We start from the raw sequence: 14,785 nt of genomic DNA, 5'->3' as shown, positions 1-14,785 counted from the left end.
AAAATCACCAGCATAACAATGACAATACTGTACACAATGGACGCCATAATCTGCTCTATTTATGAACTTTGCAGACCTCCTATTTAATTGTAAGTGCATTTGTAGTTTTCCTTAGCTCCTATGTCACAAACACATTTATCCTAAGGTGTGGTTCACCTCCCACGGCTTGCTGCGATGAGGAGGAGACGACTATGCTGCTGCACTGCTCCTGGATACAGAGCAGCATTGTCTCCATCACATATGCGGTCCCTGTTTGTACTACAGTGGGATGAGACAATGCTGAAGGGATCATAGCTATCCGCACTGGACAGTCATCAGCTGGCAACACCTAGCCCTGACCACTGCTTTCTGTATTAATAGCACTGCCTCTGCTGCTGAAACCCTCCAACTGGGAGCTGCAGTGTCTGGGAGGGGGAGTGTGAGACACAAATGGAGGATTTGGCTCAGTCAGGAAAGGTACAGGAAGTTTTTTCTTTTTAGTTTTATGAGGTTTGAGTATCACATACTAACTGGATTTGGGCATTGTTTAGACTATAACACTGGAGACTTTAGATGGTACCATAAATTCAGTACAGCAAATATTACAGGGGATGATAGAACTTCTGTATCATCATTATTAATGAGCATTTACCTACTCTGTACTGGTTCTTGGTGTCTCACCTGGGAGGTAAATTAGAAACCCATTAACAGACTATTAGAAAGCCTAAGTGCCTTTTATTTTCTATTTGGAGAGATACCTTCATAGTAATCTGCTGAGACTCAGCCAGAAAAAGTAGCATTGTATAAAAGGGAATAACCTGCCTGATGTTTGATGTGTACATTGCTTTATGTTCATCACATTAAATATCTTCAACTATATGTTACTAGTGAATCATTTTCAATAAGGGAATGAGCAGCTAACAGGAGTAAAATAGCTGAAAATCTTTAAGGGCTTGTTCACACCATCTCCAGACCAGATCTGGATGCATTTCAAATGCGTTCGGTTTTGGTTTTTTAAGCTTAAAATAGGCTTTCAGGTGTGGTCCAGTGTGTTTGCATGCATTTTTGATTTGTTTACATGCATTTTGGAGCATTCCGGACCAGAACAAAATAGTGCATGCAGCATTTTTTTTCTCCTGTACCAGAACTGACTGCACTGGTGTGAACAGAGCCCAGAAATACCATTGGAATGCATTTTATGTGCGGACAAAAACACTCTGGTCCTGAGATGGTGTCAACAAACCCTGAGCAGAAAAGCCAGGTCAGATTAGTGATCCTGACAACTCACCAGCAGCAGGATCACTACGTAGGACACAGCAGGGCAATGAAATACGCATCTTCTTCAGTGTGTTGCTCCATTACCGACTGGAGGCGAGAGCCATCACTCTCTCCCTCGTCATTACAGTCTGCAGAATTATCAAAGGAGGGACACCTCCGGCCGGCGAGGGACTGGCACGTGCAAGAAGATGAGTGTTTTCACTGCACAGTTTAGAGATCCTGTCAGCAACATGATCATTAGTCTGTCATGGGCCTAAGGACATTTACCAAACATCAACCCAACTGTCAGAAGCGCAGCTCAAATCTGTTGGATTTTCATCAGCACGTATCAGAACAGTGTTGTAGTCTAGTTAATGTCATCTGTCACATTAAAAGTAGAACTTCAATGAAAAAATATTTTTCTGCTATGGATCCCCAACCCCCTACTGTAAAATCAATAAAAATGTTCCAAAGTTCTACTTACCCTCTCTTTATCTCAGCGCTGTCCCCGACTTCCTCCTCAGTCCAGTGCCAGCAGTCCTCTTAGGGTAGAACAGTCATCATTGTGCCGATTTCATGTGAGCCCAGACTGTCTTTTACATGGTCCCCTAGGGGGCTTGTCATCACACAGCCTGGGCTCCAGTACTGAGCAAAACTCAAACGTCATTATGTAAGCGTCGCTCAGTATTGGAAGAGTGCCTGCACCCCACGTCTGCCAGAGGAAGAACAGGAAGTACCGGTGACATCATCAAACCAGCTAAAAGTGTGAAGTTAAAAAAGCCATGTCTTTTTTATTCTGTATTCAAAAAGACCAGGAATTGAGGGGTAATAGGCCAGAGTTCAGGTTACAAATAATAATGGGGGCTCTATGCACAAGGCGATTCCTAATAAAAGTAATGGATACAACCTTATGGGAGGAGTCAGCCCTTGGCATCGTTTTGTCTTATATGGTGCAACTGCTATGCACCATGCATTCTCCTCCTGGCCCTTATAACACTACAGAACTCAGTGGTGCCATAGGAGCTGGCAGGAGGAACCACGGCATGCAGTAAAAGGACATCAGACGCTCCTAAAGGTGTTGAATGCTGCAGACTTTACCAGAGGTTGTACTGCTTGAACACAGCAAAGTTCAGACTCACTGTCCACTTTCACTTTAAAAGTCTATGTGAGCAACAGTGGCTGTAAAAAGGGGATTTGTCTGGCCGTCAGTGTGTCTTACCACAACAAATTGTTCTCATTTCCTCTGTAAAGAGTGCCAGGGCTGCAGTGGATGGGCTTTTGTTTACAACAGAAATTGCTTTTCTCCTAAAAACAGCCATTGGGAACATAAAAGCAGTAAATTGATGCAGCTTAGAAGATCAAATGCAGGTCAAAATCGGTCATCTGTACGTCTGTCAATGAACTTTAATCCTTCAGTCACATCAGCTTCCTGTGTTCTTATTTAAATCACAGAAGAAATTGATCTGGGAAGTACAAACAAACTTTATATTTCCCAGAGTCCTTCCTCCAGTGTTTAAGATGTACATGCGTTTAGACATGCTCAGAGTATCCAACCCATCCCTGGACGCACAGATTTCTACAGTAATTTTCCTAAACACAGCTAAACTGAAGGTACCTGAACTCAAGGAAACGCACATTGTGCATTATACCATTTAAAAATCACTGCATGCATTTGTTTGCCTTGGGAGCTGTTCATGCATTAGCTTTGCGCTATTGCCACGATATCCACGCAGTTAGTGCAGAGCGCACCTAGTGTGTGGTACCGCAAGGGCGTCACGAGGCCGGGTGTCACCCGGAGCAGATACCGGGTGACACCCTGCCGTGACATCATCGCGCATGCGGCGGAATACGGTATGCCGCCAGGTCCCCTCCTCTCTCGCAAGCAACTGTTGGGCCCTCGGTCCATGATCGAGTGCCCAACTTTTCAGAGGGGGGTGACACCAAAATGACTGTCAGTCATTTTGGTGTCACCCAGGTGCGGGCCGCACCCCATTGTGACGCCACTGCAGTGCCGTGTGCTAGGTTTTACATTGCATTTCATCTGAATGACACCTCAACACACCTCCTAGTGGTCATGCATTACACTGCAGTGCGTGGTACTACAGTACGTGCATTGTGATTTAAAAAAAAGTAGCGCATGCATATTCCCCACTGCAACGCAGGGTACTGCGTTACAGTTGGTTGGGCTGCTGGGAAGTGGCAATAGCAATGCAACGCACCTAGCATACAGTGTCGTACGCTAGGTGTGCTGTGCGATAGTGCATCAAACACACAGATACCATGCATTTAGTGCAACGCTATGGTGTGAACGCGTTCTTGGAACTGTCCTATAAAACAGTGCTCCCCAACCTTTTTATCGCCGTGGACCGGTCAACGTTTGATTATTTTACCGCGGCCCGCTGAGGGGGGAATTTGATTGTTTATATTTTTTATACAAGCTCAGTTTTGAAGGTTTCATTGCCTCAATAGAGAGCTGGTCGCTGCAAACTATGCAGAGCGGTTTTGGTGTTTGGGAATCACCTGTCCTGATAAATCCATATTTCGAGTAGGACTCATGGTATTGTCTGTTAAAAGTTACATGTTTCTTTGATGCTGAAGGCCCTTCTTCTGTCTCTTCACTGCGCCTTTTCTTTTTCCCAAGGAAACTTTCTAACGACGTCTGTTTCGTACTCATTTTTGCTAATTTGTGGGTTAAATTTGAGCAAACACAATATACACGCACACCAAGCACTGTTAAACATGAGAAAGTACCGGTGAACAGAGAGAAGAGCGATACACACCTTCTCTTTACCAAAGCTACAACGCCACTGCCACTCAGCTCCAGACGTCACCTAAAACCGCCCCGATATCACGATATTTTGCGCATGCGCGGTATTGGTGCGGCTTTAGGTGACGTCTCTCAGCTCCCGGTTAACCTCTCGTCCTGGAAAGTCGGACAAACCCGAGAGAAATACACCACAGTAAATAAAATGGAAATAATTTAATTTTCCTTGGGTGGCCCGGTACCATTTGATCCACCGGCACCGGTCCGCAGCCCGGGGGTTGGGGACCACTGCCATAAAAACACACAAAGGCATATAATTACATGCTCGTTTTTTGCAATGCATAAAACTGATCTCTGAAAGCAAATTACATTTTCCCATCAACACAAACCCAAGCCAAATCAATCCCAAAACAGGATTCCGAACTGAAATGCAAAAGCCCCGTACCCCTACATTCAAAGCGATACAAGAAGAGGGCACAGTCCAGCCCTGCTACAGAAACCAAATCAGCAAGAGGTTCTCACTTCCCACAAGCAAGTAAACTTCTAGTTTACTGAAATGAACTGAACCGCTAAGTAGGAAATTACAATAATCACAACAACAATTCTTGTGAATGGTGAAATCTGGAATGTGGCGGAACATACAATACTGAAGCCACGGCATGAATGACAGCAAAGAAGAAACAAGCACAGAAAACTCAGTGAGTGACTGTTTAGGAAAAGGTAGATTGACAGCTATTACAGTGCAAGATACACAGAGTATAAGGGCAATTAGAAAAGTTCAACCAAGAAATTCTCAGACAGACACCGACCCAAATCATTTTCTAGGTGTGGGTGATGTGTTTCCTGTTTCCGGTGGGAGGAGCCTATCTCTCTAATGCTGTCCTGGAAGGTGACTAGAGAAAAAGGGATTAGCTCGGCTTGACACGCCAGGGCGTGGTATTCCTCGAGGCAGGGAGGGATCACAGACAAAGCCTTTGTAATAGCTTGTCAAACACCAATACACACAGCACTGCAGCCGGGCCCCAAATTACACAGCCATGGTTTACAAAAAATAAAGCAGGCATAGCGTCAAATATATTGCATCATGTTAGGTGTACGCATGCTAAGTAATGGGTACATTCAACACTATTTTTACCTTTCTCATAGATCTTTCTCATAGATCACAGTATCTCCCCTAACAATGAATAGGGAGCCATTTTTGTTCAGGTATCATCCGGGGTCAGCATCTACTTCCTGGTCAGAGATGACAAGATTATATAAATCCTGGTGCCTGTGTCGCTCTTGGCTGTGTTCATAAACTTTTGACAGACCAGACCCTGCTGCAGATTCTCCCCTTGCTACAAAGTTACAATATACTGATCTCTGCCAAAGGAGCGATTTTTAAAATTATAGAAAGGTGACATTTTTCTAAAATATTATATTGTTCAGGGCTACAACCAACTAATCCATTAATCGATTATGAGAATAGTTGTCAACTATTCTCATTATCGATTAGTTGGTTGGATCCACTAGCTCTCTCCTCCATGCTGGGAGGAGGGCAGAGCAAGCAGTGGGCGGGTACAATAGCCAGCCTGCTATTGCAATTTGAAATGGCCAATAGCAGGCTGCCTATTGCACACGCCCACTTTCTGTTGTATTTACATTCAGCTGCCACCTGCAGAATCTTGCCACTGGCAGCTGTCATTTCCTGGCTGAAGCTATTCAAGCCCTTTGTGCTTACAATACAGTTATAAAAAAATAAAAAAAAGTGGAGAAAAAAGTCAGTTTGGGCCTGACAAATTCTGCTGTGGGAGGTGCGTTGAAGTGCCATGCATTTCAATAGCCCCCCAAATGCACCTGCCACCCACAGTGTGATCGAACGCACAGTACCCCAATGCCGTGCTTTCCAGTGCAGTGAAATTGGAAAAAATTGTGCATGCAGTTTTATTCTCAAGTAAACATTGTGTTTGTAGCACCGCATTTGTGTATTTTATTTTAAATTAAGGATGGGATTTAAAAAAAATCGCCCAACTAATCAATTAAGAAAATAATCATTAGCTGCAGCCCTAATACTGTTGCCGTGATATATGAGAAATGTATTCAGACATGAGAACATAATGAAAGGTCCACTTGAGGTAGAAATGTGTAAAAAGACTACCGAGATTACATGAGAACCTGATTAGCTTCTGGATAGAAGAGCTTGTTTAATCAGATCTAATTGATGTGTTTCTAAAGATATACTTTAGATCCAGAGTGGACTCATTAATATGGAATTAGGAGCCAGCTCCATTGATGAAAACTAAAACCAAAAAAAGCCCAAAAAGATAGGTGCCAGCTGTAACTTTTAATGAGCATTGGCTAGTTGGCTCCTAGAAACCCCCCCCCCGGATTTAGATACAAGGGAGTAGGAAATGTGTAAAACCTCCTGTAGACACAACAGGAAGCGAGATGACATTTCTTTCATCAAAAAGTGAAGTAAATCTATTTAACAATTGTCACCAAGACATGGGTCCCCACTGGAAGATTTCCCTCTTTTCCTGCTCTGGCGACAACTCAACATTTTGGATTTCCCTCGCTTTCAGGTCCCAGTCGTAGTGGTCACCAGGACAAACAGAGGATGAATCTGCACATACAGCAACAAGAAAACTGACAGGGGTCCATCTCCCCGCATTTCCCAGCTAGAAGACAGAGGTAGATGTGATCCATGGAAGTGTATGGAGATGTATTGCGCAGGTGTGACCAGAGCAGACAAGATTTTGTGTGAAGGATGTAAATAAAAGGCAGGAGGTCACAGGGCTCAGGTAAATATGTATCTGGGGAGGAAGAGCATGAAGTACTTATGTTTTAAATGAACTGCTGTCTTATTATATGTCCCACTGGGTAGCACTTCTGCCTTGCAGTATTGGGAGTCCCTGGTTCATTTCCAGGTCAGAGCACTATCTGCAAGGAGTTTGCATGTTCTCCCCGTGCTTGTGTGGGTTTCCTCCAGGTACTCCGATTTCCTCCCACACTCCAAAGACATGCTGGAAAGTTAATTGGCCCTTCTATGTATGTGTGTGTACTAGGGACCTCAGATTGTAAGCACCTGGAGGGCAGGGACTGCGTAAATTGTCAGCGCTATATAAATACCTGTAATAAATAATGGGAGGAATTTATTAAAACTGGAGCAAATTTGCACTGCAACCAATCAGCTTCTCTCTCTTATTTTCAAATCTTACCTAAGCAAATGGGAGAGAGATGCCGATAGGTTGCCATGGGCAACTGCTCCAGATCCTGTCTGCTCCAGTTTTGATACATTCCCCCCTATGTCTCAGAGGCTCCAGCTATAATATTTCTCCACACTATTTAGTACTTCCATCCTCTTCCACTAGTCATGAGAAAATTGCAATTGATCTTGGTAGTAGCCTAGAACAAAAATGAGAATTCTATTGGGAATATCTTGTGACTGGAGACCCCGGGAGGAGGAAGATGTTTACATGCGATTCATCTAGCCTGCAACCACAAAAACATATCACATTTGGGTAGAATTGTTTGTTTCATGATATTCATTGCTCTCTGTTCATACGACAGGTCCAGTAAAAAAGAAAAAAAATCAAAGTTACAAATAGCAAATTAATTTTTACCCCATTAAAGCCCAACTCGAGTTGAGACTTTTATGGCTGGAGTTAAATAGCACGGTGAAGGATTACAGCCTCTGTCATGATTTTATTGCCATCTGTGTCCATATTGCAGAGCTTTCTCTGACTTCCTGTCAAAAAAGGAAGTGAGGAAAAATCTCTCCACTGGGGACAGAGAAAAACACATTTTTACTGGAAAAAAAAAAAAAAAAAGAGTAAGACCGCCTGACAATGGCTTTATTGTTGTTTTTGTCCTCTTGTGTTTTTGACAGCAGCTCTACTAAACCCCATTGTATCACATTGTTTCACGGTTGGTGTCAATTGTATCTGATACTTTGTAGTTTAAAATCAAACAGTGCGGCTTTTATTATCAACTCGGCACTAGTAACCCCCCACCACCACCCCCACCCCATCTCATTCCTTGCACTGACATCACAGGAACAGCAAGTGAAGGAAAATCTCCTCGACGGGGTCAAACAAAAAGAAATGTTAAACAAAATGTTTTTTTTGCTCTTCCCCACCCTATTCAAAACTAATAAAGAAAGTTAGCTGGCGTGTTAATCCTTTAAGTGACATTATCATTACAGAGTCAGGATGCACAAGCTGGTGAGAGGAATCACACCACATGGAGAGGGGCGCAGGTATTCAAGACACATGGAACGTTGGATACCTACAGTGGCTGGGAATCTACAAAGCAGCAGACCTTGAAGACAGACCACCGGACAGGTAAGTATACAGCAGTACAGTGGTGTAGTGGTAAGTGCTTCTGCCTTGCAGCACTGGGGGTCCCCGGGTTGTAGCCCGGCCAGGTCACTATCTGCAAGGAGTTTGCATGTTCTCCCTGTGCTTGTGTGGGTTTACCCGGGTACTCCAGTTTCCTCCCACACACCAAAGAAGTTTAATTGGCTCCTGCATGTATGCATGTGAGATAGGGATCTTAGAGATCTTAGACTGCAAACTCCTTGAGGGAACAAGAAGAATAAAACACAGCGCTCTCTCAGGAATGCAGGACGTGCGTGGATGCGCATGGTGTGGATTGCTGCTCAAAAAACAGGAGGAGGACCCTGTGAACGTAATGATGAGGCACTAAGAGCGCAATTTCGAAAATATAAAATGGTGTGATTTGAATGAAAAATTATTTTCAGAAAGTGAAGAACTTACTTGTGGTGTCAGAAGTCCGAGTGCGGTGGCGATTCTAGCGCTGCAGGAAGTGTTAATTGTAATATTGTTCCATTTGCAGTGGTCTCCAGGTGAAGGAGTAGGGGTGAAACAGGACTTGTCCTAGGAGTTGGCCATGGCGGCTGGGAATGGTATCATCAAGTATATTGGTGAGATCAGGGGTCAAGGGCTAAAGCATAGAGCAGATATAGACTGGGTGCTGTGTGTGCCGAAGGGCCGATAGGGAAGCTGCCTCTGGTCTTGGACGTGGTATTTGTTCTAAACGTGATGGAGTGAAAGTGACAGTCGGTTAGGAAGGGGGGTGCACGGGGCAGTGTAACATGAGCAACGCTTTTCGAGGAGATCCTCTTTCTCAAGCTCGAAAAGAAGAAGTGGGTCTTCTTGTCAGCGCCAGAATCGCCACCGCGCCCGGACTTCTGACACCACAAGTAAGTTCTTCACTTTCTGAAAATAATTTTTCATTCAAATCACACCATTTATATTTTCGGATTTGCGCTCCTAGCACAAACTCCTTGAGGGCGCTGTGTAAATTGATGGCGCTATATGAATACCTGCAATAAAAATACAAATCTTCCTTTACAGTAAACAAAGTATCATAAGGGGCAAATTACTCCTCCAAAGCTGGTCCCTTGACCAACAACCTAGGGCTTTGCTCCCACCATCTCTGCTGAAGGGGATGATGAGCCCAACTCTAAGGCTGGCCCTGCGGGCTGAACAAAAACGAAAAAAAACTAAAATTACACCCGATTCCTCCATCAACACTAACAGCGTGTCAATCGAGGAGTCATGCTGTTTACATTGTATTCCGACAGGTGCCCCCGCCACCTGTCAGAATACCCGACCAGAGCAGGCAGCTCATTGGCTGCCAGTTCTGATTGACAGTTCTGATTGATCGAACATTTTCCAACCTGCTCCTTCGATCAGTTGGTCGGGGGACGCCAATCGAAAGGATGACAACAGCGGCACACACTGTGCGAATTTTGGCCGCATTCTCGAAAACCGGCCAAAATGCGAACAGTGTATGGGCACCTTAATCTTCCTCTACAGCAAGAGTCAGGTGACCAAATGCCTATTATTTTGGTTATTAACAGGAAGGAGAATTGTACACCTACTGAATCAGTGGCCCTGCTCAACAGCTATGCCTCTAAGGGCACTCCCAGGGTAACTATATGCAGATGAAAGTGGCCAGGACAAAAACCTAGCAACCAACCATGTAAAATTGCTCCTTTACTGCATTTATGCAAACATGGCAAGAAGAATGAGAATAACGTACTCCACTCCATCTTAACAGTGACATTTCAGGTCACCGTCCACTGGCTTTTTTCATCTTCATATTGGATTTTGAGAACAGCACTGATGGGAACATTCTCTTCAGAAAAAGTAGATATGTAAACCCTTTAATTACAATTAATCTATCCATATAACCCAGGCAGTCAGCAAAGTCTGAGAGTGTGGGAAGGTCCAGAAGGAGATAAACACGAATAAGAAAGGAAGGCAGCTAATTCTAAGTAAGGAAATAAACAATATACAGCAAATACCTCAGAGGCAGAAACATGTAATAAAACCATGCACCTTAGAAATGTGAAGTGGTGAGGACACCAGGGCCCTTAGCTAATATTTCTGCCATGTTGGCTTCCCAAGTTTAGCATGCGCTGGTGATGACAAGCAGATGCGAGTGGTATGTGTTAGGATAACACTCCAGTACAGCTGACATGACAATGCTGACAGCTCAGAAATATACCATCAAGTTCACCACACTCTGCAAATTGAACTAGAGCCGCCACAACCAATGGCTCTGCAGCTATTAGGGAACTACAATGTCCAGCATATCTTGCAACCAGCACGAGACACACCAGTAAAGATCAAACCTTATTTATCAATGTGTAAACCCCAATATATAACAAATGGTCGATATCCATCCTCTACAGCAGTAGTCTCCAAACTGAGGCCCTTTGTTTGCATTTAACTGGCCCTCGGTGCACTATCCCTTCTACCGGCCCCAGTGATGGGGCATTATCCCTTCCACAGACCCCAGTGATGGGGCATTATCCCTTCCACAGACCCCAGTGATGGGGCATTATCCCTTCCACAGACCCCAGTGATGGGGCATTATCCCTTCCACAGACCCCAGTGATGGGGCATTATCCCTTCCACAGACCCCAGTGATGGGGCATTATCCCTTCCACAGACCCCAGTGATGGGGCATTATCCCTTCCACAGACCCCAGTGATGGGGCATTATCCCTTCCACAGACCCCAGTGATGGGGGCACCATTTCTTCTACTGATACCAATGAAGAGGCATTATTCCTTCCACTTGTACCAACAATGGGGCATTATTCTGACCCCCACTGATGCCAAGCACTAGGTTTTTTGTTTTTTTTTACTCCTACTGACCCTGGGGCATTATTTATTCCCGCTGGCCACAATCTTACAGACAGTAAATGGCTCTTTGCAGTGCTGGATAGTAGATCTAATCCCAATCACACACATTTCACATGAACTTTAATATTGCAATGTCTATTCAAATTGAAGTTTCAACATTTTGATATCTGCAGCTTTCATTAAAATGATATCTGGTGATCCTGCAAGGAAGGTCCTTGTTCAGGCGCTTCCTGCTTTATGAAGGAAAATCGCTGTCCCTGTTTTTCCAAATGCTCTTCCGTGTTGTCACCATGTCACACAAGCTTTAAGTGGAAACTTCAGGTGGCCATGCCAAAACTTACCACACAGGCATGTTTTGTCATCTTCACTGTAAGGAAGCCCGTCATGAGCAATGGCACACAGCTGGATTGCATGCACATAGACAGGAAGTGACTGAACAAGTCTAGAGGAGATGAGCACCACTGAGATGCAAAAATAAATACATAAAAAAAAAGTGAATACAGTATCTCCTATGTAACAAAAAACATGGCGATTGTTTACATTACACAGTGCTTTAGCCAACTAAAAGTCATCCAGTTAGGGATCACATCTACATTTAAAGTAGTATTAACTCAAACTTTTATTTCATAATAAATTCAGAACAAATAAGTTGCCCAGCAGAGTATTTCTTTACATTTTCACCCAAGCACATATAGTCATGGTTTCAGAACAGCTCCGACTCTCAGCTTGGCTTCCCTGAACTTCCTGTCCAGTACAAGATTAAGAGGGACAGAACAGACTCCAGCAGTTGCTCTCTCTTTCAGCCCTACTAAAAAACTTAATTCTGCGCCCCAGCAACCCTGCCAGGCTACATTCCCACTGGCACTCCTGTGTTGGTTATTTACACACAAAGGAAGTGATCTAGGAAATGTAAACAAACAATATTCTTCCCGGATCAAGTTTTTCTGTGTCTAGATCTGTCGACCTTTCACAGGTTTAATCACATTTACATGCGTTTAGTATTTCTTATCGGACCCCTGATGCACAGAATTCTTATGCGACCCCAGACGTGCAGGGCGCAGGTAAACGCCCAGTGTGAATGATTTCATTATAAAATATTATAAGTTATTAAATGTCCTCTATATGCCTCATATCTGTCAGTGGCAGTGTGAATGAGGCCTTATAGCTGAGGATAGGTCTGCTTTCAGAGGTAAGCCAGAGATAGAGCACTACTGCCCCTAGCTTCTGTGGGACTACAAAACCCAGCATGGCCTGCCTGAACCATTAAGCACACGCATCAGCTTCCCCCGGATGTCATCACTCATTACTTGCTGAATAAAGTGGATTAGAAAAGTCGCCAGCACACAAGCAAGCTTGCTTCCAAGTGCAAAGCTTTCTTTATTACGATTGCATTGGAGAGCAACATTTGGGGACCGCACAGGGACCCTTCATCAGGTATGGGATGATCACATACTTGAGGAAGGGATCCGAAACATTACTTCATCATGCTATAAATATTACATTATTACATTACTTCATCATGCTAAAACAAGCATGTTGGCGTGCTGGCGACACGTCTTATCCGTGTTATACACCCTGACAGGTCAGGAGTCATTGCAGCAGCCTTTTAACCACATGGCTGATTCCAGTATGGTGTGTGAAAGGAATATACTGAATAACGCAGCAGTCTACAGTGTCATGCCACACTGACTGGTTGCCATGGGTTACTGCACACTGTCAGTGCAGTCTGCACTGCTTCATGTCAATGTGAGTTGGAGCAACTATGGCTGCTCAACTTTTGAGGTGCTAACAGCCCCTGGGGTACCCTGTTTAGAGCAATGGATGCTGTTAGGTGTACTGTCCAGGGGCCCTCCCTGGCCCTCTCCTGTCAGGGTGGGTGATGTCCTCCCTCTGCACACACTGACAAGCAGCCTCCTACAACTCTCATGTCCAATTGTCCCCAATGTCCTCCAGCCCCCTTCTGCCCGGGGCCCCCTCCTCACCACAGACTCTGCCCCTCGTCCTCTTCTCCACCGGCTCCCGCTGCCTCAGCATCCAGCAGCTTCCTCTCCGCCGCCATCTTGCCACTGCGGCCGCCACAAAGAATGACATCACCCGGCGCTGTCCTAGGACCCCGTCTAAGGGCTGTCGTGGAATGCGCCGGAGAGCTAACACGCACCAGAATTCAATAATAACTGGATATATGTGCGCGTCGGAATCGGAAATGTTCCATTCATGTTCCGCTCTTTGCTGTAATAACACGCAGAAGTCAGAAATAATTGTACTTTATAATCAGGCAATAGTGAAGACAGCTAGAGTGTCTGGGTCTTGAGGCGGGGTGAGGTCATGGTTTGAGGAGACGCCCTGTGCCTACACTGCCACCTGCTGGTCATGAGGTGGTACTGCACGATAAGATGTAATGATATTACTGTATGATGTCACTACTTATATTTAGGCTTTTTGGTGATGTATGAAAGAGTCATTGTTATGGTGCCCCAAGAGACAGCCTGGGTGAAAATAAAGGCAAAAATTGCAATAAATTGTATTTTTATTTATCAGATCGCTTACTTTTAGTCAGGTTTCTTTTTACACTACAATCTCTTCCAACTGGTCCATTGTTTCTCTGCATGGGTGGAAAAATTCAATTTATTCTCATGCAGTGCAAACAATAGCCAGCCATAGGACTGAAAGCAATCATTACAAAAAAAACATTTGTCGGGTTGACCAATCATCTTTTTGCATAATAATTCTTCATGATAATCATAAGGGAGATTGTCCTTTGCCAACATACTTTGTGTTATAATGTGTCTCTCTTTCACATCTCAGAAAGCGGGGATGTATGCCTTATAACAGGAAGTGCCTTAACAAGGACCCTCATGGCAGGATCACCAGGTATTATTTAAAAGCTGAAGTCCGCGCAGAAAAACATTAATTTAAATATATTTCTCAATATGTGTATCAAAATAAACTCACTTTGTGTGCACCAATTGCCTTTGTACAATTACATCATCACTATGCTGTATTAGCCTGAGCAGAGCCACGGGAGGGACCTTGCAGGCTCCCACCCACTACACGGTGCCTGCGAATATGTCAGGGTATTTCTATACAAAATTACATAAAACTGATGAACTATGACTTGTACAGAAAACTAAATCAAACTTTTCTGTACACTGTCAAACAAGGGTCCAGAAGTCTGTGCTGGACAGATAAATTAATCAACCAAAACAGCCTATTGTGTACAAAACTAAGCAATGAACAAACAATACAAGGGACCCTTGAGGAACCAGCTATTGTACTAACCAACTAAATTCAAAGAGATAAACATTGCAAATGAAGTCTAAGAATTTGAGTAACCATGGAATCACAATTGACGATGCTGGAAGACCTTTAAGACTTCAAGGTCAGTAAATAAAAGAAATGAAACAAGAAAGACCCAGATTAAGGATATCTTTGCCCCATATGAAAAACCAACCAAGAAACATAAAAACTCCAAGACAGCTAATTCGCCCTATTGTTTCAAGATTGATATCACCTATGATTATTGTCTGAGGTTGAGTAAGTTCTCAAACACATCCGAGATTTACTCAACTGAATGCAAACGATATGAGTGAATCATACCAATCAACTACCATTTCTGAGCCGATCAAT

The 14,785-nt window shown here is 44.0% G+C and overlaps 1 protein-coding gene across 1 annotated transcript in view; it reads right to left on the bottom strand.

The window, feature by feature from the left end:
• DYNC1LI2 (dynein cytoplasmic 1 light intermediate chain 2) overlaps positions 1-13,256 on the bottom strand; it is a 54,422-nt gene extending 41,166 nt beyond the window's left edge. The window contains exon 1 of the mRNA XM_018566456.1: positions 13,141-13,256. Within this exon, the coding sequence (XP_018421958.1) occupies positions 13,141-13,217 (77 nt within the window). The 5' untranslated portion in view covers positions 13,218-13,256. The remainder of the gene's footprint in view (positions 1-13,140) is intronic.
• Between the last annotated feature and the right edge of the window lie 1,529 nt (positions 13,257-14,785).

This window comes from Nanorana parkeri, unplaced genomic scaffold (assembly GCF_000935625.1).
Source record: "Nanorana parkeri isolate BGI_ZX_2015 unplaced genomic scaffold, ASM93562v1 scaffold950, whole genome shotgun sequence".
NCBI lineage: Eukaryota > Metazoa > Chordata > Amphibia > Anura > Dicroglossidae > Nanorana > Nanorana parkeri.
Note: the sequence above shows the minus strand (reverse complement) of the source record. Positions and strands in the feature narration are given on the sequence as shown.